Source organism: Procambarus clarkii, chromosome 59 (assembly GCF_040958095.1).
Source record: "Procambarus clarkii isolate CNS0578487 chromosome 59, FALCON_Pclarkii_2.0, whole genome shotgun sequence".
NCBI lineage: Eukaryota > Metazoa > Arthropoda > Malacostraca > Decapoda > Cambaridae > Procambarus > Procambarus clarkii.
The window spans coordinates 18,780,436-18,806,919 of record NC_091208.1 but is presented as its reverse complement, the minus strand read 5'-3'; the positions used below and the strand labels follow the sequence as shown (position 1 = coordinate 18,806,919).

At 37.3% G+C, this 26,484-nt stretch overlaps 2 protein-coding genes and 1 long non-coding RNA gene across 3 annotated transcripts in view; 1 reads left to right on the top strand and 2 right to left on the bottom strand.

Annotated features, from left to right (window-relative positions):
- The window catches only part of LOC138353681 (uncharacterized), a 310,023-nt gene that overhangs the window by 62,321 nt on the left and 221,218 nt on the right, over positions 1 to 26,484 (bottom strand). The window lies entirely within an intron of this gene.
- The window catches only part of LOC123768127 (uncharacterized), a 111,958-nt gene that overhangs the window by 15,085 nt on the left and 70,389 nt on the right, over positions 1 to 26,484 (top strand). The gene's annotated exons all lie outside the window — the stretch shown is intronic.
- Positions 4,815 to 16,862, bottom strand: LOC138353679 (muskelin-like). The gene is made up of 6 exons (XM_069306893.1): positions 16,638 to 16,862; positions 13,591 to 13,788; positions 11,119 to 11,198; positions 9,121 to 9,232; positions 7,787 to 7,926; positions 4,815 to 5,211 (listed from the first exon to the last, which is right to left on the bottom strand). Exons 1-6 carry the CDS (start codon positions 16,845 to 16,847, stop codon positions 4,887 to 4,889), a joined length of 1,065 nt encoding a protein of 354 aa, XP_069162994.1. The 5' UTR covers positions 16,848 to 16,862; the 3' UTR covers positions 4,815 to 4,886.

The following is a 26,484-nucleotide window of genomic DNA, read 5'->3' as shown; positions in this document are numbered from 1 at the left end:
AACCTGGAAAAAAAAAGGGGAGGATATTAATTGCAGTAGAGCACAACACCTATAGCTTTTGCAAGTCAAAAAGCCTGGGACTGTACTAACCTCTCTTGATAGCCAGGGTTATTCCTCAAGTTGCAAAGGATATTAGTTTGTATTTATATATTACAAAAAGGCACATACATACTTGAAAATAAATTTGTCCATCTGTACAGTACTGCATATTAATGTATCCCACAAATGCAAACAAACACACACATGGAAAAACACACTTTTTTTAAAACCTCTGTGAAAGAATTCCACATTCAAGTACGGCCAATGTAAAAGGGAAGAACTCACTAATCACTTGCATTGGGAGACAAGACTGTGGAAATTTTAAAGTATTAATGTAGCAAGAGCACACAAGTGTGAAAGAATGAGGACTGCCCTCAACAAGTGTACACAAGTGAGAAAGAACGAAGACGGCCCTTAACAAGTGTACAAACACGACACAGAATGAGGACTGCCCTCAACAAGTGTACATATGCGACAAAGAATGAGGATTGCCCTTGACATGCATACAAGTGAGATAGAATGTGGGCTGCACTCAGCATGTACTCCAGTGTAGGAAGAATGAGGACAGTCTTCGGCAAGCATGCACACTTACAAGATGAGATGAGAAGAATTATTGAAAAACATATAAAGGGCAAGTCATATAAAGGAAAAAATGCAAGGAAAAAAGAATATACTGAATAGGTGATGTAATGGATGAGAAAATAGATTAGAACACCACCTAGAACTAGAGTACAAGAATAAAAATGGAGAAAAAAAGGTTACCAGAAAAAATGTACTTTTAACCAAACTGTGAGATTACTTGATATACAATGTATTTGATATACAAATATTTACAAACATGTATTTGTGTGTGTATTACAATACTAATATTTCAGAGACACCACCACGAGTCCATTCACACAATCCTAGTTATATACGGGCAATTATAAGAAAAGGTTTGCAACAGTTACATTTTCATTACAATTAAATCGACAAGCACACTCATTTCGTCCTCCCACGTCTTAGAAACACTGCATGACATTCTAACACACTTTTAGAACTTTTGGCTTAATTAAAATACATCTATAAAGTTCATTCATAAAAGACAATACTTTCTGAGCTTATGGAATGAAGTTGTTTAAAAATTATTTTGAAATATTGCACTATACAGTAATAAATCACTTTGTATGGTAGAAATTACAGATTGGTTAATGGAATTTTAGCTTCTTTCCTTAGAAAAATAGTAAGATGAATTTCTTAATCTTTTGCTGATACTGTATACTTAAACTACTCCAATTTATACATTTAATATAAATCAAGTACTGCAGTGATATCAAAGATTGCATTTCAGTATTTAGTGTGCAGTACATATTGTGAAAATGGCATTATAACAGTGCCAAGATTAAGGTGCAACCATTACGTTAGTGTCTCGGTGACAGCTTTGTGCATGACACACGACTAATCTATAGCCCAGGTACAGACCTAATTTCTACACATGTAAACAGACAAATATTATTTTTCAACTATTCTCTTGATTAATTGCTGTCTTTTAGTATACATACTTCTAGCCCTTCTAATCCATTTTGCTGCTAAAAAATACAAATGACTTAACAAAAAAAATTTACTGTTATTTTATGATTCAAACAATGACTGAACATCAAATATGGTTTATAAACACAAGCACAACACTTTGGAATTTATAACAATCCCTTTGAACCTTAATTTGAAAAACTAATATGTATAAATAATTGGCTCATAAAATATTACTTATATGGTCTTGGGTACAGGCCAATAGATCTATACAAATATAGATATGATTATTTCCCCGTACAGTATTGCAATATTCAACCATTTTTCAATATCAAGTATACCACAAAATACCATCTTTCTTGGTACTGTATAGAATTCAGGAAATGCAATATACCCAGTTGAATGAATGGCTGACTTAAGCTGAAGAGAAGCAAGTACAGTACAGTATTTGCTTTTCTTCATATTTCTGCAATTAAACAACTCCAGTTGGCTTGCTTTATCCTATTATTATTAAAGAACATTCAGTTCATTCAGGGTCAAAAGCCATACGTGAGATAAAAGTCATAAGCTTATATAAGAGCAATTTTAGAAATGTCGAAACATCTGCGTAATATATGCTTATTCAAGATATTCTCTAAGTGTATTATGTACAGAATGTTTATACAATTATACACATCAATCATTCTCATTACAACAATCACCTAAGCCAATCACCTATTAAAAAGGGGAAAAAAAAAAAAAATCAACATAATTTTTTAGTTTTATGGTATTTTGTAAATAAAATGATAAATATTAATGAATGCATTGAAACACTTCAGGGAAGACAATCTTGATTGAACTTCTTCGTAAGAGTCTCCCTATTCATAGAAAAATGGACACCTAATGAATGACTGGGGAAGGTAAGTCAATGTAAGAGTTTTAACATTATATACAGAGGTTGCACTTTTGTCTCCACTATACTGTGAGAAACTACACTCACATATGACTCCAACCAATTAATCATTCAGGAAGAGGTGGCAGCTTATCCTAAACCTCTGAAGACAAAACATACCAGAGTTGTTTCCACAAAAATATTAGTATGGCGTATGTATGACAGGTTCCCACATCTGTGGCTTAAAGAATGCCTCCATAAATCAAGTATGCACTATAACTGTCCTTCATGTACATTCAGACGACAATGGTCATATAAAAGCACTGTATAAAAGAAAGACAATTAATAGCATGTTTCATATCGGGGAGTTAGACTAGTTTGTGGTCATTGTCATCATTAGTATGTATACACTGCATTAGTACTTTCCTAGTTATGCTATCCCATGAACAAGTAATTAGTTGTTAATGGTTATATGAATTTTGGTACAATAAGTAGCAAACATTTCTGTGGAATGATGCACCATTAACAAAAGAAATATAACAAGTTAACAGGAACACAAAGTTTAACATATTTATAAAACTTGTTGTGATCTTTGGTTGTATCACTGGCTAGTCCATCAAGTGCTCAGCCCTTAATCAATTTTTCTGTATGCATGAATATCTGTCCAAAGAGATAACTTGCCATGTTAAGAAGTGCCTTCATAGTAAAAAAAAAAAAACTTCATAAGTAGAAGTGGCACAAGATAAATTTCTGAACATGCACGAAACTTCTTGGCTCATCATTCAAGAAAAATAATAAAAATGCACGAATTTTCTTCAGAATAATTAAATAGTTTCACATTAGTAATACACTAAAACTACATATGTCATTGGATATTAAGCTAGCTATAATGCGAGTATTATCATCATCAACTTATCCACTTTAACATGAATATCTTCATAATATTAACACAATAAGTATGAGTAATATGATAGGTGGTGATGACACTTTTCTTAATATTTTGCTACGAGTTATTAAACTAATCAAAATTTTGATATACACAATACCGTATTTATTTTCCAATTTCAATTTCCTCCCAAAATTATAGAAACAGTATTATAAAAAGTAAAATGGTGTTTGAACTTTAAACCCTTTTATCAGTGAATGACCAAAATATTTTCATTTTGTAAAGATAGCTTTTTTTGTTATGACTATATTTTCAATTGCTACCAGAAATTCCTACTCTGGTCCAACAATAAGGCAACTTGCACCTGCGCTGAAGGAGCACAGGAAATCGGCATGACAAGCCCACTTACTGCAGGAACAACTGTACAGTCAAACGTGGCTGGTCCATCTACTGCAGCAGTAATCCATACTGGTAAAAACACTACACACACGCACGCACACACACATGTACACACACACACACACACGAGCAGTATGGCTGACCTATCTGCACTAGTGAAAACCAGAAATAAAATACGTCCTTGTGTTAAGTTCACTTCATCGTCATTTCTTGTTTGCCGCGTCATTAAATATAAAACTATCCTTCAATAGTTTTATTTCTTCATTTGCCTTCAATGGCAAATGAAGTTACTACTAAATTTAATCATTAACTGTCTAAGTCTAGCACCTCTTTGCCACATATAGCCTCTTTCTGTGTGATAGTTTAGTGAAGGGATTTGTAGATGAAAAGGACTTGTGTACTCACTCCAAGAAATAAACATGCCACATGCTAGGTAAATGTGAAAAAATATCATGGGTCAACTAGAAAAAAGTGTAAACATCTCACATTAAAAATTAAGTATTTACATTCTAACTATTACAAAAGTATTTAAGAGTGAATGTATATATGTATGTATATGTGTATGTATATGTGGATGTGTGTGTGCGCGCGCACGCGTGCACGCATGAGTCTGAGAGGGAATACACTTACCCACATAATCAAGCAGATAATAATTACATAAATGAAAAGTTCAACCAAAATAAGCAAATTTTAAAGTAAACAAAATTATTTATTATATAGTACTGAAGAAAATTTAAAACGACCAATATATAAACTGACTGGTTTTGAAAGTACTGTATTTACTTTACAGTACTCTACAAAGAAACTAGATTTGCACTAATATATTAGTTGAAGGCAACTTACAGAAGCTCAATATTCTGAGGACTTTTTACTTTTTAATATGTATTAAAAAGAAAATATTGCAGATAAAAAAAAACAATCTAGTATTAACAGGCCACAGTGAATACTGGTCTACAGGGCAGGAATTCTATTTTTGGTTGTTATATACTGTATATTATATATATTATATATATTATATATATATATTATATTATATTATTATATATATATATATATATATATATAATATATATATATATATATATATATTATATATATATAATATATATACTGTATATAAAAGGAATATGCCAAGGCTGTGATTACTACTTTTCCAAGATATAGCGTATCAAGTGATGAAGATCAGTAAGGTATGAGATCTACTAGATTCCCTCTGGGCTGTGTCATGTGCTCAGGGAAAAATTGAGTTAGTTGATCAAATAATTGTGAACGAGAACTATGTTGCCATCCTAGGTCGGTGCCAAATAAATTTGAGCTGCTGTCTTCATCCTCTGATAAAGAATGTGCTTGACCATATATTGAATCCTCGTGGGGTTGAAAGAGCGTTGTGGCAAGTGCTTGGAATTCCTGCACTTGTTGTGGGTCAGTATGGTCAACGGCATTATGAAGTTTCGTCTGAAGGTACTTCAGCGCCAGTACCGAGTTATCCCGAGCTAATTCACTAAACCTGGGAGAAAAAGTAACAAAGGTGATTACTCAAGACAGCTGTAGAAACTAATATAATAATAATACAATATATACAATAGAATTTCATTCTCTTATTCAAAACACCATTTGAAAGCTGATAAAACAAAATTAAATTTGTCCTAATTTGACTTATTTAATTTGACTTTTATCAATTTAACTTTACTGTACTAATATTGAAACATACTTTAACCTCCGTGCTGCGCGGTTTGTGCACCTCACCACATTCTGGTGGTGCACGGAAATTGAAGCGTCCTCCCCAATTTTTTTTTTTTTGTAAATTGTTAAAATCCCTTCCCTGAACATGTACATTAAAAAAAAAAAAACTTACTCTGGTTGTGGTGACGTGGAGAAGATGCGATGTGACGTCACCAATACGTGTTCGCCCATACAGAAAGCTTTCAGAGGCGGTCGTGCGGGCGATTCAAGACTCGCGAGTTGCCATAAATATATTTTCATGAATTTTTTCCAATGCATTTTCAATGCTTTCTAATTACTTCTTTTATCATATCTGATGCACATGTGTGTCCTTTACAATAGGTACACAGTAGAATGTTCATAATGTTCCAAGGAACTGTGATACCTGTGTCAATAATGTGTCCACAATTTTTTTTTATTGTCGCAATATTACTTGTTCAATATTCAATGTATTTAAACTATGTACACTCTCACACACTATTTACATAGTCATACACTGTATTACACATTCAGTACTTCGGAAGTGAGTGATAATCAAAACAGCAGTCCATGGTACACAGCGCGACTTTGCACATGATGCACCAGGTACACACAAATTTCCACTTCCTGTTTCTTTGTTCTGTGCACTTGCAAACAATGCACTCACATACACCTTTGGCTTTAGTTCCTGTAGGTGGTATGTAGTCAAGCTTGTGAAGTGTAAGGTAGTCTTAAAAAGATCTAGGAAAAGATAATGACAAAATTCTGTCCTGGTACAAAGTAATCGCAAACTTTTTGTCTGGTATCGCTGAACACTTTTGGCACTTTCCAAAGTTGATAATTTTTATCAACATTTATAATGTTTTCAAAGTGTAGGCACCTTAGAAATATCAGGAACCTGTCTCATGACATGTAGTTGTTGAATACGGCTTGGAACAGCGCAAATATTTTTCCAATAATCCTGTACTAAGTGTTTCATGGAATGTTTAATAGGAAGACACAGAGCTAAGAACACACAATTTAGCCACAGTGGTGTCCTTCCATCGTGTCATACGTGAAGGATGTAATAAACCATCTGCAATAAGTTGCAGTTGCATTGCAAACCTGTTAGTTTTGTCAAGATGATTTTGCATGAACCTAGGTGACTAGGAGGCCTGGTAGAGGACCGGGCCGCGGGGACGCTAAGCCTCGATATCATCGCAAGGTATGAATGGCTCATCAAAATAAGCCATAAAATATTCAATTTCACTCATCTTCACCTGTATATGGTAAAGTGGGTTCAACACCAACTTCAATATCATCAAATTGTGCTTTTGTGTGGAGCAAAATTATCACAGCCCTCCTTTGTAAATTCACCCATGCTCCTTGTGCTGGCATGACCACCACCACCATGGAAGCCACTAACACACTGACTAAACTATGCTACTTGTATCAAAAGTATCACCACAACCCAGAAAACAATTCATCTATAGTATCACTTTCTTCAAAAATTGGAGATGACACAAATGGTGATAATAATGGCGAGGGAGATGGCCCGGGAGGCCGCAACATACCAGGCGCTCACCCTGTACTGGATATGCTCTCTGTATCTGTATCCTCATCTGTGCTTTATCACTTGTATCCGACACTTGTGTTAAGTCTTTATCGTGCCTTGCTTCATCAATATCACTATTCTTAACTTCTTCAAACCATAAGATCTGAATTTCATCAACGGAGAGCGATCTTTCGACACCGCATCCAACAGGAGATTGGTTGCTCACTCAGAACTGAGCCAACCCATGGCCCTGGGGCATGCTGGGAATTTTATCAAGATGGCTGCCACTCAATGGAGGTCTCAGGCACCCATCTCGTAACCAACGTTCCGCGTATGCGTTTTGAATCTTATGATATCCTAACATCGCTCCTGAGTCGGGTGGCACACCGCCATACCCAGTGTTATGTCAGGTGGCCCAGTGCAGTGGTTAAGCTACAATTAAAACTAGAAATCACCTGAAATTCATTTCTGGTTACCGAGATATGGCATTTTAAAAGAAGCAAAACTTTGAACGAGTTTTTCTTGTTTCATTTGTTTAGGGTGCTTAGCCAGTTATGTTAGTAAACGTCATACTTCACCTTTATTCTACATTCACTACATGACAACACAAATCATGCATCCATATACACTGTATACTATTTTGTATCATAATATTATGCTGTTAATATAAACTAGCACCATATGTGTTGCAGCATTCTATAAACATCTCTACTCACAACATGAAGAGGATTAATTAAACATAGCTAATGAAGTGGACAAACATTATTTTACCAGGGGCCATGAAACCGGATAAGTCAGAGACAAAGCTTTACGTAACCAATTTTAGCAAGCTAGAATACACACTTACCTATGTTTCCGGATAAGGAGGACGCAAGTGTGCAAAAGCTGTTGAGTTGAGGGACGACATAGTCTCAGTGACCAAAAATCATCCAGTCGCATCTTGGGAAGAGAAGCTTTACCTGGGTTACCGCCAAATAAGTAGTGAACCTAGGAAAAAATATACGAATGAAACTATGCATTTCATAAATAGATAAATATGAAGGAAAAACTTATCCAGTTTTAAAATATTGAATTTTAGCCAAATTTCACTTGGACTACCATTTTTTATTGATCTTATGATGAATCTTTAAGTGTCGGTATAAAACCTCTGTTTATATAAACCTTTCAGAGATAATTTGAAGAATTCTCCTTATTAAACTGAATGAATGAAAATTCTCATAAACACCATTTTTTTAACTCTAGACATGCAATTATTGTTATTTGTTAATCAGCTGGGCCTCTGCAATTATTGTCATTTGATGATTATTACTACCTGGTTTATACACCAATAATATTAATATAGTTATAATAACTAAATGTGGATGTACTAAAGTTAATCAAGGATCATGAAAAATTTCTGCAATCGTTTTGTAACAGCGATGAGGGAATCATGGACAACATTCCCCAACAGAAATGCAGCAAAACAATGGGTTACAAAGCACTTCTTTGAGTTATGTCAGGAACAGATTTGAGTACAATAGGTGTACATATTTATTACATTGTAGACCTATATAGAGAACGCAATCATTGCTTTTGCCAATTTTATATACATAAATTGAGTTATTCAACACAAACACTACATCTTGTAATGTAATAAATAAAATATAAAACCATCCAAGGTGAACATTCCCTTACATAGGCAAGATGAAAATTTTGATGACAGCCTCATTTTCAGGGTTAAAAAAAAAAAAATATTCACAAACTTCAGCTGCATATATCTATGATGACGATGGGTCACAATAATGTGGCTGAAGATACGATGACCAAACCACACATCAGAAAATTAAGAAACAGTGACAATTCAGTCCATCCTGCACCATTATCAAGTCATGTAATAAAAAATCGTCATGTCTTCATTTTCTGATGTGTGGTTTGGTCATTATATCTGTGATATTTACATGTAGACGAGGAATCACAATAACGTGGCTGAAATATGTTGACCAAACCACACACTCGAAAGTGAAGCGATGACGACGTTTTGGTCCCTCCTGGACCATTCTCAAGTCGATTGTGATGAGGGAAGGAGGCGAAGGCAATAAATAGGCAAAAGAGAGGCGAGGAGAAGGAAATCTTAAAGGAACAAGTTTGTGTAAATATGATATTTACACAAAATTAGTCATCCCATCAACAAACAGCACTGACCTTTTTTGTATCATCATAGACTAGTTGGTGAGCGAATCGAGGACAGGGCTCTACATGTTGCATTTTGCTCCAATATGACTCCCCGGTCTGCTCATTGCGATATATACATGACCTGAAGAAAGAAAACATGATTAAACTTGGAATAATTTCATTATATATAATTTGCTTCAGATTTGTATAATTTTATTTACTTTGTGTTCCTACTACTTACACAATATTTTAACTCCAAGAATAACCATTTATAGTACTTGCTGATACTCTCTTTCTTTTAAGAGATATTCCTGTGAGAGTCCTAAGCCTCGGCCTGCCCTACTATACACAGTGGTTTAGTGCTAAATGAAGAAATGAGGGAATGCACAAGGGTTAAGATTAAACATTCTTGTTTTCTTTCAAGATGCAGAATCAGCTTCAGCTAAACCATCCACTTTGGGTATATTAACATGTTATTCTTACACCACTGTGCAGTGTCCTTTAGCCAAACTATACAGTATCTCCTACAAATCTTTCACTCCACAGCTCTTATCTGCCAATGAACTGCAATTATGAAAACTTTTCCATTATCAGTAGCCTCCCAAAATGTTACATTATGTATTTTCTTTAGTGAAATTGCATCAATAACCCATTACATAAAGCAAGATGCCTTTTTTTTTTAAGATTTTAAACCTATCTACTAGCAATGAATATTTCAGCAAAAAATTACAAATACAGTAATTCATAAAGCCCAATAATTAATGCAGGCATTTGGCTTTAAATAAACTTTTTATATTAATTCACAGTTAGGATTTTCTGGCATGCCACTCTCTGAAGTGAATCCGGTATAATGAACTGGCAAATTGCTGCACATGAATGTTTAAAAGAGTAATCATTTTCAGTTTGTTCAATAGCTTGTCATGTTGACCAGACCACACACTAGAAGGTGAAGGGATGACGACGTTTCGGTCTGTCCTGGACCATTCTCAAGTCGATTGTCCAGATTGGTCCAGGACGGACCGAAACATAGTCGTCCTTCTACCTTCTAGTGTGTGGTCTGGTCAACATACTTTAGCCACGTAATTGTGACTCATCGCCTGCAATAGCTTGTCATGTCTTTCTTTTAGTTAAAAAATTAATATATTATTACATAATCAACTTATCTTCCCCAAGTTTTCACAACAAATGCAGCTGTATGTAACTTCATCAATAACATATGTTCTTTTCACAACAGCTGCTCCTTGGGGAGGGTTATATGCAATATTCACTTAATATTGTAACAAAGTTACTGTACCACTAGATTCCAAAAGAAATTACTACAAATACATGAGAAGGTACAGTATGGGCAACAACACCCACAGAGTTCAACAGGGTACTTAAGAGCACGACCTGTTCACAGCATGGCCTACTGAGGACCTGCCCACGGCATGGCCTGCTGAGGACCTGCCCACGGCATGGCCTACCGAGGACCTGTCCATGGCATGGCATGCTGAGGACCTGCCCATGGCATGGCCTGCCGAGGACCTGCCCACGGCATGGCCTACCGAGGATCTGTCCATGGAATGGCCTGCCGAGGACCTGTCCACGGCATGGCCTGCTGAGGACCTGCCCACGGCACGGCCTGCTGAGGACCTGCCCACGGCACGGCCTGCTGAGGACCTGCCCATGGCACGGCCTGCTGAGGACCTGCCCACGGCACGGCCTGCCTGCTGAGCTCCCCCCCCCCCCCACGTGAAGCATGAAATCTGAACAGTGTGCATCATGATACAAAATTCACTTATAGAGTTAATGACACATTTTTTAATTGTCAAAATACAAGCATAAATTTTTGGAATGAACACTATAGCATCACTGGATTGCAAGTATTAAAAATGGCTTACATTTTTAATTATGACAAGTTTGTACTTTTATTAAAAACAATCTATCGATAACCTCAACTCCTTATTCCCTCTTAGGAGTTTCCTATTAGGGAGGTGTTAATATCTACCAAATAACTCTCAGAATGCATTTAGCAATTGCAAAACTTACCATTTATTTTGAGATATATCATACACCCAGAATGAATTCCGAACATTTTCATCTCTTTTATCCTTGTCCTTACTAAGGCCCTGAAAAAATGTTAATAAAACCAATTATATCATCATTACAGTACTCCAGAAGCATCACCCAGTAAAAAAAATGGGGGCCAATATGGAAAAAAAAATTACAAATATTAAAAATAGCCGTCCCTTATTCATTATATTATCCACAATATAGAGCATCATAGCTAAACAATCCGCAACATACTCCAGTAGAATCACTGCTTCACAAAGTGTATGGTGCTCCACTGTAATATCTTCTTATGTATATTTAATGAATACAATTACTATATATTACTATTATACATATATACTACAAAACAAATAGATTCACTCTCTTCTTAAAATCAATGCCTTGTCAATTACCTGATCCCATGCATTGTTCTTGCTTAAGGGGGCCAGGAGTTCAAAAAATATTTAAATTATATGAAAATTTATTGAAAATGTTAAACGCAGCTCCAATTATTTGCCATTAGCATTGTGAAAGTTTCATCCCAATATGTTAAGAAATGGATTTTATAGGATTAAAAAAAGAAAATTGATGATAAGGAGAACAGCTCCTGTTAAATGGAACCGTGAGATAATGAAGTAATAAAGAGATGCAGGCACCTGTCCGACGCACAAAAGAAGAATAGTACTGTAGTAAGAAGGCTTCACAAAGTGGATATGCAGTTGGTACCTTTCTATCATTGCTGAGTATTACATGATAACACAAATAATAATGAGTAAGTACTGTATGTTACAATACTGTATTTTGTTATATATCATATAAATACATTGCCCTATGCCAATGTCTGTTATTTCCACCAATGTCCAACACTCTTATTTTTAATGGGATTTTTTTTCCTCTCCTTTGTTTCTCATCTGATTTTGTTGTGGCTTCTAAATCTTGGAGAATACATATCCATCACTAAGGATGTGAAGATAGAATGAAATTGGTCAACACGTAAATCAGCCACAGGTGGCAGAACTTGTCACTCTTAATTTTTTTTGACTGAGTTATTTACAGATTTTAAAACTATTTTTTTTTGTATATTTAGGTTATATTAATAAATGGGGGACCAGATACGGGCCTCACTTATATAAAGTATACTTATTATCCTTATTAACCCATTATCCTCATCCCAAAATATTTAGTTTTTATTTTATGGGAAGAGTGGGGGTATTTTTTCTTGACTCCATTTCAACACATATTGACCTGCAACTTTCACATATTCAAGTATGAATGCCAAGCAATGTTTATTAGAACATACAAGAACATTCATGAATTAGAACTACCATATTCGTTGTTGATAACTTCGATAATAACGACAATGTCGATAATAACTTCAATTTTCTCTAAAACTGGAATTTCAACTTTGAGACGATGTCAAAAATCCAGTTTTGAGACTGATTCTCAACATTTTTATATATTATGTGCATAGTTTTTAGTTCCAAGGTTTCCATAATGGCATTTATTCATAAACCCATAACTTTGGAAGTTGTAAATTTTTGCGTCTAAATTTTGTGCATATTTTGAAGTCCACACTAACTTTTTTTTTTACAGTAAACTATACTCTCAAATTTATATTAAGGAAAATGAATATTATATGCCATTCAGAACCCATAATGAATAAAATAAAAATTGGTGAAATATTAAATTCGTCAGCTTAATTTGAAATTGTGAAATTTTCAGTTTTTAAAACAAAACATTCTTGTATTTTTTCCTGTTCATGTTATGATATTGATCCATTATGAAAAGTTGGAGTATTTATCACGTACACTATGCACAAAAATTATGAGTGTTTGAGGAAGGTTGAGAAATTGTCGACCTAGCCCCTCAAGCCTTATGAACTTGTACACTAACTCACCACATTCCTCCATCTTCCTGACATTCATCCCCTCTTCCTGCACTCTTACTACATGCACTTCATCAATCATTCATTTAAACTGAGCAAAGCATCTTGGTACACATTCTAAAATCTTGTGACTCATTGATTTTTGGACTCTCACATTTTTGCATATTTTTAATTCTTTTTCTCTATTCTCCAAACAAAACACTTGAAAACTTTTTAATGGTCCAGGATGGGCCAAAACTTTGTCGATTTACTTTCAGTTTATATGTATGCAATGCTTGCGACTTATTCTCTGCAATACATATACTTCTCTATTCCAACTGCTCTACTGCTTGACCTTTCATGTTTATATCATGCCATCATCACACATCTGTTCATGAGAGTCGGTACTTTCATTCCTTGCAGACCTCTGGTTACATTTCTTTTTATCTGGGTTTTCTTCTAACTAGAGCTACATCAACATGAGTTTCACGAATTTACATTTTAACACATACCAAAGGGATTACACTTTTTTTTTTGCAGGGATATTTTCATATGGGCCCCTAGAAACAAAGTTATATAGTAAATACAATTGAGAAATAACTAACCGATAAAACATGTATCTCATTAAGGTGAGGATCTATGGTCGCCTTTTGAGTAAAGCCAGCAGCAGGCACAGATGAGGAGTCCTTACGTGTTCCATCACTTATGTAACTTACTGTATCTGTGTCTATATTGTACATGAAAAAGTCTGTCAGGTATTCCTTATTTCGCTGACCAGCCAAAATGAAGAGCTGACGACTTCCCTGCAGAAGAAAATAATATGCCGTTTTAAATATGAATATACTATATTACATAAACCTTTAAAATGGATATACTGTACAGAATAACCACAAAAATCCATAATTTCCACATATGGAAGCCTTAAAATCAGGAAGGATTTTGCTATAGGCAAAATTTTTCAAAATTCGAAAGAGGTACAGTACAAGAAAGTACAAGAAACTTAAAAATTGGTCAATGTGTATATGAGAGTTTGTGGAGGGTGAGTGGGGCAGGAATTCAGACTATCAAATTGATGCATTGTGATTCAAATACAATATCTCATGAGTGGGCAGATATTATGTCCTCTACTTCCCAGTCCCCACAACCTAGTGCTAAGTTAAAACACTTGACTGCTTGCTCAAGAAGCAAATTATGCTTTACTTTAAAAATTTATTGAATAAATATTATTAAATTACTTTTTTTGCTTCTTTCTACATCAATATAGATAAATAACTAATATAAAAATGCAAGATGTGATGCTAAGAGAAGAAGGCAAAGCTCCCTGGTGTCCCAGGGTAAAAAAAAAAATCCCCAAGGAAAACCGAGTAACATATTCATGGATCTGGGGTACATCATTCGAAAACCAGAAAACTAACACAATAACACACCCAAGGAGCTTGGTGGCATATGAACCTGTAAAACTAGGGTTCATCTGGGATACAAGGGGTGACCCAGTCTATCTGCCAAATATACACAAGGATCAGTTGGCTTCCCACATCCGGTTAGTGTTTTAGAAGCATCAACTTTCGCGTCAGGTTTTCGAGCGGCTCATTAGGAGTCTCAATTTTGCCTGCATAGTTTCCCTATGAGTTGGTTTTGGCTGAAAGTGATGAACCACTTCCTTTGTTTGACAGCTGGTTTTGTCGCGTGCTATTTATTGACGCACCCAGTGCTATTTGTTGAGCTGTTTCCAACTGCTACCAAATATTTTTTGGGTCATTTATGTTTGGAGATGATGCATCTTCATATGCTGGGAGAAAGATGCTGTATGCATTACTTTGAAAGCATCTCTCTCTTTCTCTCCCAGGGGGCACTTCCGCAAGGCTTCACTCCGAATGTTCCCGTAGTTCTCTGTTTGAATTGTGGAGGGTTTTTTGTCTCTTCTATTGTTGTATTTTACTGTGGCCATAACACCTCATCTGACTTCACAGCTTTTTTTCCTCTTGGCAATTCACTTTCATGAGGATAAGTAACGTCTTATGGATGACCTCTTCCATTTCCATCTGAAGAGGATGATAATGGGAGGTTGACAAGGCCTCCTTAAGTAGAAAATGTATACCTTTTTGCATGCCTAATGTGGATATGTTTGCATCTATGTGGAATCACAAACTTCTGCTAATGTGGCTTTGTTTTCCAATCATGATATTTTTACATTGAACACACTGTCTCAAATGAACCAAGTGGAAGACAACTTATTGGTTTCCTCTAGTTCAGATACTGTTGCCTGTATTGGCAAAGTTAGAGAGATTTGTGGGCTGTTTGCCTCCATTAACTTCCATGTGACTGATTCTACTCAGATTCTCAACCCCTGTTTACTATTTGACCTAACTTCTTCCTTTCTGAGCCTTCTACTCATGTATAAGATTGGTCTCTGGAAGTTTTGTGGGGTATTTCCAGGCTCTCCATCAATCTTTATGTCAGTGGTTTTTAGCCCAGATCTACTGGTGCTTGTATGAAGACAGCCTTCATCACCATCTTTAGGCATTTTCTTGATAGTATGAAGTGACCTGACATTCATTCCAGTAGTTTCTAGCCCCTGCCATCCCTTGTCTATGTTGGTGTCTTTTCTGATTTGGTTGTCATTTGAAGCCCAGCACCATAGCAGACAGTTTCAAGGGTCATGTTTGAGGCTCAATATTCTTACCGGATCTGTTCTAGTCCTTCTATTTCCTGCTAGCTCCTAGACACCATACTTTTCCAAACTTTCTAGATGAGTTAAACAAGGTTTGGTTTGATTAGGATAAGATCATGATGGGTTATGTTGATTAGTTTAGGTTAATATTGGAAATAGAGTAATTCATTAAGTAACTCTCTTATCTTGACTGTTCATAGGTATAGTTTGTATTATAGTATACTATATATAGCATGTGAAATAATCTCATTTAATATAAATAATTCTAGTCTTACCTATGAGAGTACAACTGAAACTAAACTTATAATTTCACTGAGCTGACTCCACACTACATTATTTAATTATCCCTTAATGAAGCACTTGTAGGTTTCCATGTTCAAAAGCTGATATATGCCCACCCATTTTCTCCAAGAAAAATGTGATACTTAATACAATACAAACATATCTCCATGACTTCCAAGCTTCAGCATTGTACAGTATCACATTTTATATTGTTGTTAAACTGCACATCAGGATCAAGAATGTTGCAATTACTGTATTTTTTTTTTTTTTTTTTGAGATATATACAAGAGTTGTTACATTCTTGTACAGCCACTAGTACGCGTAGCGTTTCGGGCAAAAAACGCTACGCGTACTAGTGGCTGTACAAGAATGTAACAACTCTTGTATATATCTCAAAAAAAAAAAAAAAAAAAAAGTGGTATTCTTTACATCAACATTTTAATTTTAAACTTAGCCTTTCTTATGAACCATATTAGGATGCATATAGTGTGACAACTCCTGAGGTGAAAGATATCTTCACCACCAATGTTAGATTCCATAATAAAGCTTATCATTCACAACATAGGCTGTATACTTGTCTAATGGTTTTGACACTCAAAATGGCAATGTAAGCTTAAAACATGGGACATCAATGCAAAAAGTCCATTTGAAGCAACAATTAGTAAATGACAAATAATGCAATATACCCTGTAAACCTACACTATGAAACAGCATAGAGTGGCCAATGCGTGATTTGATGTCTTGAGGACCAGAAGAGTTGCCAGAACAATCATCTCTCAGTTTGGTCCAGGTGTTTGTGGCTACGTGGTAGGCATAAAGACCCGAGAAAATAGCTTCACTGGGAGTGTAGTTACTGCTGCGTAGTTCATCCAGCCCTAGCCTATAGGATGAAACATAGTGAAGGATCATAGGTTAAAACTACATGAACTGGATTTTCGTTCACACACACACACACACACACAAATCATATTCATGAGTTCATTCATCGTATGAAGTAATACTGTACAAGAAAACTGAATCAAGAACAAATATCTGAGCATATACAACTTGATTATTAAAACATATTTATAAGAGCAACATCTTAGGTTAGAAAGCATGTTTTGCTAAGAAACAGATATTTGACCCAAGCAACTATAGAAGCAAAGAGGAAATCTTTGAGTGGAAATACTCAAAAGTGGAAGAATATGTTATATAGAAATAAATAATGCAGTTATCATTAAATATATCACACACACACACTGCAGTTATCATTAAATATATCACACACACACACACACACACACACACACAGCTGAAGGAATGGTCAAACAAATGGTTGTTAGAGTTTAACCCAACCAAATGTAATGTAATGAAGATAGGTGTAGGGAGCAGGAGGCCAGATACAAGCTATCATCTGGGAGAGGAAATTCTTCAGGAGTCAGAGAAGGAAAAAGACTTGGGGGTTGATATCACGCCAGACCTGTCTCCTGCAGCACATATCAAGCGGATAACATCAGCGGCATATGCCAGGCTGGCCAGCATACGAACGGCATTCAGAAACTTGTGTAAAGAATCATTCAGAACTTTGTATACCACATATGTCAGGCCAATCCTGGAGTATGCAGCCCCAGCATGGAGTCCATATCTAGTCAAGGATAAGACTAAACTGGAAAAGGTTCAAAGGTTTGCCACCAGACTAGAACCCGAGCTGAGAGGTATGAGCTACGAGGAGAGACTACGGAAATTAAACCTCACTTCGCTGGAAGACAGAAGAGTTAGGGGGGACATGATCACCACATTCAAGATTCTGAAGGGAATTGATAGGGTAGATAAAGACAGTCTATTTAACACAAGGGGAACACGCACAAGGGGACACAGTCGCCCCCCACAACCAACACCTCCCTCTGACCTTCAACACACGCCCTAAAACTTCCTTGACAAATATTATTAGTTCCAAGAGCTTAGATGCAAGCATATGAGCTCATTTATTTTCTGCTTCTGTTATCATTTGGATAAAATAATCACGAGCACATTGATTATATTATGTGATATTAGGTACTATCTGACTACTGGTTTTGGCGTATGAATGCTGGGACATTATATGCATCCAAGCAAGCACATGCAAGTTCGTACGTCGTTAGGCAAACACACAAGCACTAGTACGCAATCATCCAACAAGCACAAATGCACGGTTGATATCACGCCAAACCTGTCCTCCTGAAACTTCAAAAGAATATCATCAGCGGCGTGTGCGAGGCTGGCTAATATCAGAACTGCCTTCAGAAACTTGTATAAGGAATCATTCAGAACCTTGTATACCACGTATGTAAGACCAATCCTGGAGTAATAGCCCTCTATGCTTTGTTAAGCACAAGACAAAGCTGGTGAAAGATTATAAGTATTTCTCTAGACCCAGAACTAAGAGGCATGAATTACGAGGAAAGGCTGCGTGAATTGCACCTCACGTCGCTGTATACCAGAAGAGCTTGGGAAGACATGACCACCAGACACAAAATTCTCAGGTAGCAGGAATTAACAGGTAGACACGGATGGATTATTTAAATATAAATAAATAAATATGTTTATTCAGGTAAGGTATATACATACAAGTGATGTTACATTAATGGATTGATATATAGATAGAGCTAGTACATACAATGCCTAAAGCCACTATTACGCAATGCGTTTTCGGGCAACAACACAGGCGGTACACGCACAAATTGATACAAGTGGAAGCTGAGTACCCAAAATGAGTCACAGAGACGTCGTGTCAGAGTAGTTAGTAAAATGGAACGCACTAGAAGTGATATGGTGGGGGCAGACTCCATACACAGTTTCAAATGTAGATATGATAGAGCCCAGTAGGCTCGGGAATGTATACCTTGTATTCCACATATGTTAGACCAATCCTGGGTATGCGGCCCAGCATGGAGCCCGTACCTTATCCACACAAGGCGAAGCTTGAAAAAGTTCAGAGATATGCCACTAGCTAGTCCCAGAACTAAAGGCATGAGTTGCGAAGAAAGGCTGCGAGAAATGCACCTCACGACACTTGAAAACAGAAGAGTAAGGGGAGACATGATCACTACCTACAAAATTCTCAGAAGCATTGACAGGGTAGATAAAGGTAAACTGTTTAACACGGGTGGTACGCGAACACAGGGACACAGGTGGAAACTGAGTACCCAAATGAGCCACAGGGACGTTAGAAAGAACTTTTTCAGTGCCAGAGTAGTTAACAGGTGGAATGCATTAGGCAGTGATGTGGTGGAGGCTGACTCCATACACAGTTTTATATGTAGATATGATAGAGCCCAGAAGGGAGCATCGCTGGCGGCGGCCGGGACGCGCCGGACGCCGCGCAAGCCCCTAGAACCGCCGCGACGACGAGGGTGTTAGATTCTTATTGTGGGTGGCGTCTATGACACTACACACGGGTCTCCGAGTTTATACATTTCCATAGCGGGGAATTTGTATTATTATTGGTAAAGTAAACAAATCAAGTTATTCATCATAACTTGTTTATAAAAGCTATTTTGTCTGTTTCACCTTATTGTATTTACCTAGTTGTGTTTGCTCTACTGTGCGTGTTCTGTGGTCTAACAAACATTGCATAATATCCTGTAACACACGTATCAATACAATGTAACCCACGCACGTTTGATTTCACTTAATGATTATATAATAATAATAATTATAATTCATTGTGTCGGGGGACAGGAAGCCAGAGTGTATTCATACACGTTAGGCTTCTATCGCGGTCGCCCCCAACTCCAGGTCGAATTACTGACCCCGCCCAGGATGCCACCCCACAACACGCTATAACTCCTGAGTACTTATATTGCTTTAACAAGACATTAGTCAATTCAATTTCTTTCTTTATTATGCACCCTATCCCATCCCGTGGGCGGTGGTGTAAAGGATTACAGAGGCACATAATTGGTTCAGGAACTGAACCCTCTAGTTCGTTTAGCTAAGCAAATAAAAAATTTTTGACACTAGTTACAAAATTATTAATGTTATATATACATGTACACATTCTCATACATACATGTACATATATATATATATATATACGTATACATATATACATGCACATACATATTTAATCACCCACACAAATACACACATCAATAAGCTTTTGTGTCACAAGTGATCAACAAGAGGCTCACAACAGTCACTATACAAGGCACTTTACATCTATGGTGAGTCACACAGTTACTAGTCTTGCTGCACACCCACCCAACTGGGCGGCAGCTTTACAGTCATGTGCATGCATTACAGTCATGTGCAGTAAGCAAATTTTGGATACTTCGCTAAGATTTCGGGCAGCACATCATTATGAATGATGTACTTACACATTTCTTGGACACTATTGATGGTGTTATCTCTAAATTCCGCGATTTTTTCACATTCCATTATATAATGACGCAATGTATGCGAGTAGTTCTGCTGACAGAGTTTACATTTAGTCAAATCTACATCAGCAGATGTTACAAATTCTTAGAGGTACTTGTAGCCGAGCCTAAGCCTAGCAGTGGTAACATCTAGAAGTCTGCTAACATTATTGGATGACCCATAGACGTGCGGTTCTTCCTGCATAATAGAATGATGATAGATGGAGTAACTGGTGTGAATTTCACGTTGCCTCCAGTCTCCGAAATTTAGTTGATGTTCCTGGGATATTGCTGCCCTCAGGCTGCTCAAAGGCAGTCCAAGTTGGTAATCAATTCCCTCTTTACGAGCAAAAGTCTTGGCCAACTCATCAGTTCTATCATGCATTCGGAGACCAATATGGGAAGGAATCCACAGGAGACAAACTCTGACTCCATCATTGATTATTTCATTATAACTGTGTCTAGCTTCAGAGATAAGCACGTCACAGTTATGCCTTAGGGAGCTGAGGGCAGTCTAGGATGACAAGGAGTCACTTACAATTAGCGTGTCAACTTTGGATTCATATACGTGCTCGAGTGCAAGGATTATGGCAACCAATTCTGTTTGAAGAGTGGAGGCCCAGTTACTGAGACGCGCTCCACACTCATGGGAGAAGGAACCATCTCTCCCTGTCACAACAACTGCACTTCCAGCTGCGCCATAGGAACGATGCAAGGATCCATCAGTGTAAATAATATTAGGTAAAAGGAAATGTGGCCAGCCATTTCTGTCCAGCCCGGCATTCAAACCCAGAAGTCTCGATTGTGCTGCCCGTCCTCCAAACAAAGACCCAAAAGTTGAAATTGAAATTGAAATAAGTTTATTGTGGTAAAATACACACAAAGGGATGAGGTAGCTCAAGCTATTCTCACCCCGTTCAGTACATCGTGTTAATACATACATAGACACACATCACAAACAATAAACATATTATCAAACATTCTGAGAGATAAACATATACATTTCCTACCCAAAAGTGATTCCATGCACCCGCCAAACCCCCTGTTTATGAATGAAAAACGGTTTACATACGACTCACAACTGTTGACGTTCGAACACTTCCGGAACAAGTGCTTCATTGACGAATTTTGTTCGAAGCACAATATCTTGAGATCTTGAGTTTATCTTGAGATGATTTCGGGACTTAGCGTCCCCGGGGCCCTGTCCTCGACCAGACCTCCTTTATGTTACACACCCTCAGGAAGCAGCCCGTAGGAGCTGTTTAACTCCCAGGTACCTATTTACTGCTAGGTAACAGGTGCATCAGAGTGAAGGAAACTCTGCCCATTTGTTTTTCCGCCGACTGCCGGGATCGAACCCGGGTCCCTAGGTGCTAGGTGAACAGAGGCATCAGGGTGAAAGAAACTGCTCACTTGTTTTCGCCTCCACTGGAGATCGAACCCGGAACTTCAGGACTACGAATCCGAAGCGTTGTCCACTTCAGTTCAAAATCCAGCTGGATAAAATGAAGACAAATGGGAGGATCGCTGACAAGCCCCCGGCTTTCTAATCCGCGTCGTAATCACTAGACGGATGGCAGCCCTTAGGTAAATTCCTGATGAAGGTCTCCATAATGTCAGAACTCTTCCAGCTCAAAAGCTAGAAATCACGAGTATAGAGAGCTTTGACATGTTCAGAACTGAGATTTATGTGTAGCATAAAACATCCGCTAGATAGCGTGACACTGTAATTGTCAAAATTAGGCTGGGATATCGATATCTCTGACAGGTGGCTGCTAGCCGAAGCCGTAAATACAAAAGTCGGTTACCTTTTAAGGTACAGCTGGAAAAGATCATCAAATGAGATCAGCAAATGAGGTGACCTTCGGCAATCCGCCGGCTTCCTGTCCTCGTGGAGGCCACTAGTGTTAGTGGTTCTCAGGTAAACTCAGGTAAGAAAATGAATCCCCCAATGGTGAACATTCCGAATGTTCATTCATTTCATCGGGGGGAATGTTACATTCCAATTGTAAACTATGTGAACAAGAGCTGGGACATACTTTCCAACACTATATCTGTGATTGCCCTGTTATCAGTGATTACAGACCAAATGGTATGCGGTACTTTGATCTCTGTAACTACTTCATACACTCGAATATTGGAAGATATTCTTGTGCTGTAGTGTGGTAGTGCAGGCTAATAGATCAGCCTCGCATTTCGTGTTCTCGTCTGATTCCATGTATGACTATCCTGTGAGATGGGGATATAGATGAACCTGTAGCTAGCTTTTTATCTACACTTTGTAATATTTTTTTTCATAGAATAGGGTAGCAGCACATTGTTGTGTATACCTATGCTAAGATGTGTATACCTATGCTCGTTTTATTTGTATTTTAATGTTAACAATAAAATATATTTATCCCTGCTCTACAATTGAACTATTTAGCCAAGCCTATCGTGTTTAAAGCCTAGTTAGAAAAAAAAGTGTGTAGGCTTGTTAATTAATAAAAATATAAGCGGCTTCCACTTTTCCTCAACTTGGTCCAGTCTTCAAAACGCCGCACAACATTGACCTTCTGCGGCTCCTAAGTTATTTCAATTTGTATTTGTAAAAAAATAATGTTGTTATATATATTTAGAACTTAAATCTTTTATTACAACGAATTTTTTATTAGCAAAATTAGGTATACACAGCAATGTGCTGCTACCCTATTCTGCATTAGATAATACACGGTGTAGATCAAGAACTAGCTATAGGTTCAACTATTATTACCATCTCACAGGATGGTTAGTCATACACGGAATCAGGGGAGATAATACCTACCTTAATACAAAAACAAATCAACTCTGACTACAGGAGAGAACATCTATTAGCCCCCACTAGCACACTCAGGGTACAACACAAGAATATCTTCCAATATTCCTGAGTATATGAAGTAATTACAGATCTCAAAGTACTTCATATCATTTGGTCTGAAGTCACTTATAACAGGACAATCACAGATATAATGTTGGATAGCACTTGTTCAATTGGAATGTTCACCATTAGGAGATTCATTACCTGCAGCCACCTGCCATAGATTTCGATATCACAAAGAAAGACGTGATAATTTAATATAAAAGAGATATTACAAAGAAAGACGTGATAATTTAATATAAAAGATTAATTTCCAATAAGGGAGCGCGTTGTCGGAACTCATCCAGCTGGGACTGAACTTTCTCGTACTTTGTTAAGTCTCCAAAACGGCGCACAATATTAATATTTTGCAGCTCTTCTGAACTATATAAACTTAATTGTAATACAAAATATTCAGTGCTTATATATTTACCCCAAAATGTTTGTTTACAAATAGAAAACAGAAACTGCACCTGAAATATAAAAATGTCCCTTGACTATAATATGAGGTATATGGGATATAATTCTTTATTGGTTGCGTGACCCAGTGACCCAAGCAAGACAAGAGCGGGGAGTCAGCGAGAGCAATTTAGGAAGACGAGCGCGGTAGTCAAGTGTCTCTCAAGCTTCAGTTGTCTCCCTCGCTAAGCTATGGGTAACACAAATAGCGCAAAGGGATCCAAGAGGAAGTTAGACGAGTGCCAGGAACACAATGTTCCCAGGAAAAGGCTCAAGATTGGGGACAAGACAGTTGGATATGAGGTTAGCCACAATGGTGAAGTCCTCACTATATACCTTCGTCATCCTCCTATACCCACTAGACCCCCATTAATGAAGGGCTTGAAGAAGGCCAGCTTAGAGGGCCATAACTATCTCAAGGTCAAAGTCAATGGAAAATCCTGCACAATGTTTGTTGATTCCGGGACAACAACCAACTGTATAGAGAACCGTACAGCACGAGAACTTGGCTTGGATAAAATGCCATCGTCCAGTCAACGCTTCACAACAGAGTTCTATAACGAATAAAAAACAATGGACTTTAGAATAGTAAAAAATGTTAAGATTCACCCTAAAAATGGCAAAAAGGTGGTTGCCGACGTAGAAATCTTCCCCCCAAACATGGATAACTACTTTGAACCCGACCCCACACCCGTATTTTTTGTTTAGTTATCCACTAATGACAGAATACCACGTCATTCATGTAGTTCCATCACGGAAAGTCGACACTTTATTTTAAAAGACTGAGAAAATTTAAATACAAAGGGTTTGGATTGGCCGAGTCCAAATAGCCATACTTAAGGATAGATCTATAAACCCCTAAAGAACATAACAGCTAGTAATAAAATACTTATTGATACAGGCACTCCAGACACGATGGTCTCAGAGCTGTTTCTTAGGAGCATTAATCTACACCATTTTCCGCCCAAAACCCTTCGCATACACGTGGAATCCGATATATACCTGGAGGATAACCTACATGTGCATCCACATCCAAGAGAAGCGTTTCCATTCACCATAGGAACAGTTTTGATGGAGAAGTATCAGTGCATCCTGGACGCCTCCTCATTTTATTGTATTTAATGTAACAATAAAACATATTTATCCCTGCTCTATTGATGAGCCATTTTGCCAAACCTGTCGTGTTTAAAGCTAGTTAGAAAAAAAGTGTGTAGGCTCCCAAAACCCTTTCACGCCGAGAGGGTATATAATAATAATAAAATAATATAATAATTAAGAATAATACTAATAGTAAAACAATATTAATGATAATAACTAATAACAATTAGTTAATAATAACTAATAACAATTGCTAAATCACAACATTATAAAAGGACAACATTTAACTTCCCTGGCAATCTACGCAATTTATACGCTGTGGACAAAGACAGACAATTTAGCACGGGTGGCACACGAACAAGGGGACACAGGTGGAAACTTAGTACCCGAATGATCCACATAGACATTAGAAAGAATTTTGTTCAGTGTCAGAGTAGTTAACAAATGGAATGCATTAGGCAGTGATGTGGTGGAGGCTGACTCCATACACAGTTTCAAATGTAGATATGATAGAGCCCAATAGGCTCAGGAACCTGTACACCAGTTGATTGACAGTTGAGAGGCGGAACCAAAAAGTTAAAGCTCAACCCCATAAGCACAACTAGGTGAGTACACATGCACTTCAAGCGCAAAGGATACGATTGGTATCAGATGTATACATTTACCAATGTCAATGCTCTATATAAAGACCATATTAATGAAGTAACACAGTACTATGTCGAATGGGTGATAAGAAGAACATACCTGCTTTGGAGAAAGTACAATATAGAGCGACATGGGATGATCAAATAGGGTGGCTATTTTCAAATCCCCAAAAATAATATACTCATAAAAGAAAAAGACCCACCCTAAATATACAGAATAACGACTTCGATGCCTTGCCTTCTCTCAGACCCAGATCTCATCATACAGCACCGGATGACATCTTTGCAGTTCTACCCGCCCACCACCTTACCCAGTGTTTGATTGACTATTATTCCCCCTATTTCTTCACCTTTGCATGATTAATTCACCCCCCCCCCCACACTTGGTGGAAGCCAAGACCGTCAGAAGTTTCAAAGCGTTATACGACAAAGAGTGCTGGGAAGACGGGACACCACGAGCGTAGCTCTCATCCTGTAACTACACTTAGGTAATTACAACTTCACCTCTTTCACATGTTTATTTAAGATAAATATAACCCTTGTATATTCATTCCTTACCTGAAGATGTTTCGTAATGGAACGAAACGTAATTGTAGAAAACATATCCTTTAATAATCATTAGTTTCTTTACCATGAATTTCGGTAACTTGATTGCTCTTCTTAATCCCGAAAGTAGGTGCGTAGTGTCCTAGGGGACTTCAATTGAAGTGAATCCTTAGGAGTCACTTAAATCCCAGGTTCATAGCTATAGACCGTGGTGATTAGTGGTCCAAGGCGTTTACTTGGGAGTACCCAGAACAGATTCGAATCCTCCTCGTGTCTCCTACTCATTTTCTCAAGTAACCTAATCCTGTTAAGATGGAGTTGAAAATAATTGTTGTCTAGGGCAATTGCCGACTAGACAAATATTCCAACGCTAATGCAATATCGTTAATTGATAATTAAGAACACTTATCACCGATGAGAATATGCATGCCTAGGACGTGGTTCTCTTGTCCAGGACTGAGGTGGTTGCTTTTTTGTCACTTTTTTTAAGACATAAGTGGTTGGTAGGGTTATCTGGGTTTAGTTTGTTAGATGACCAATCCACACCC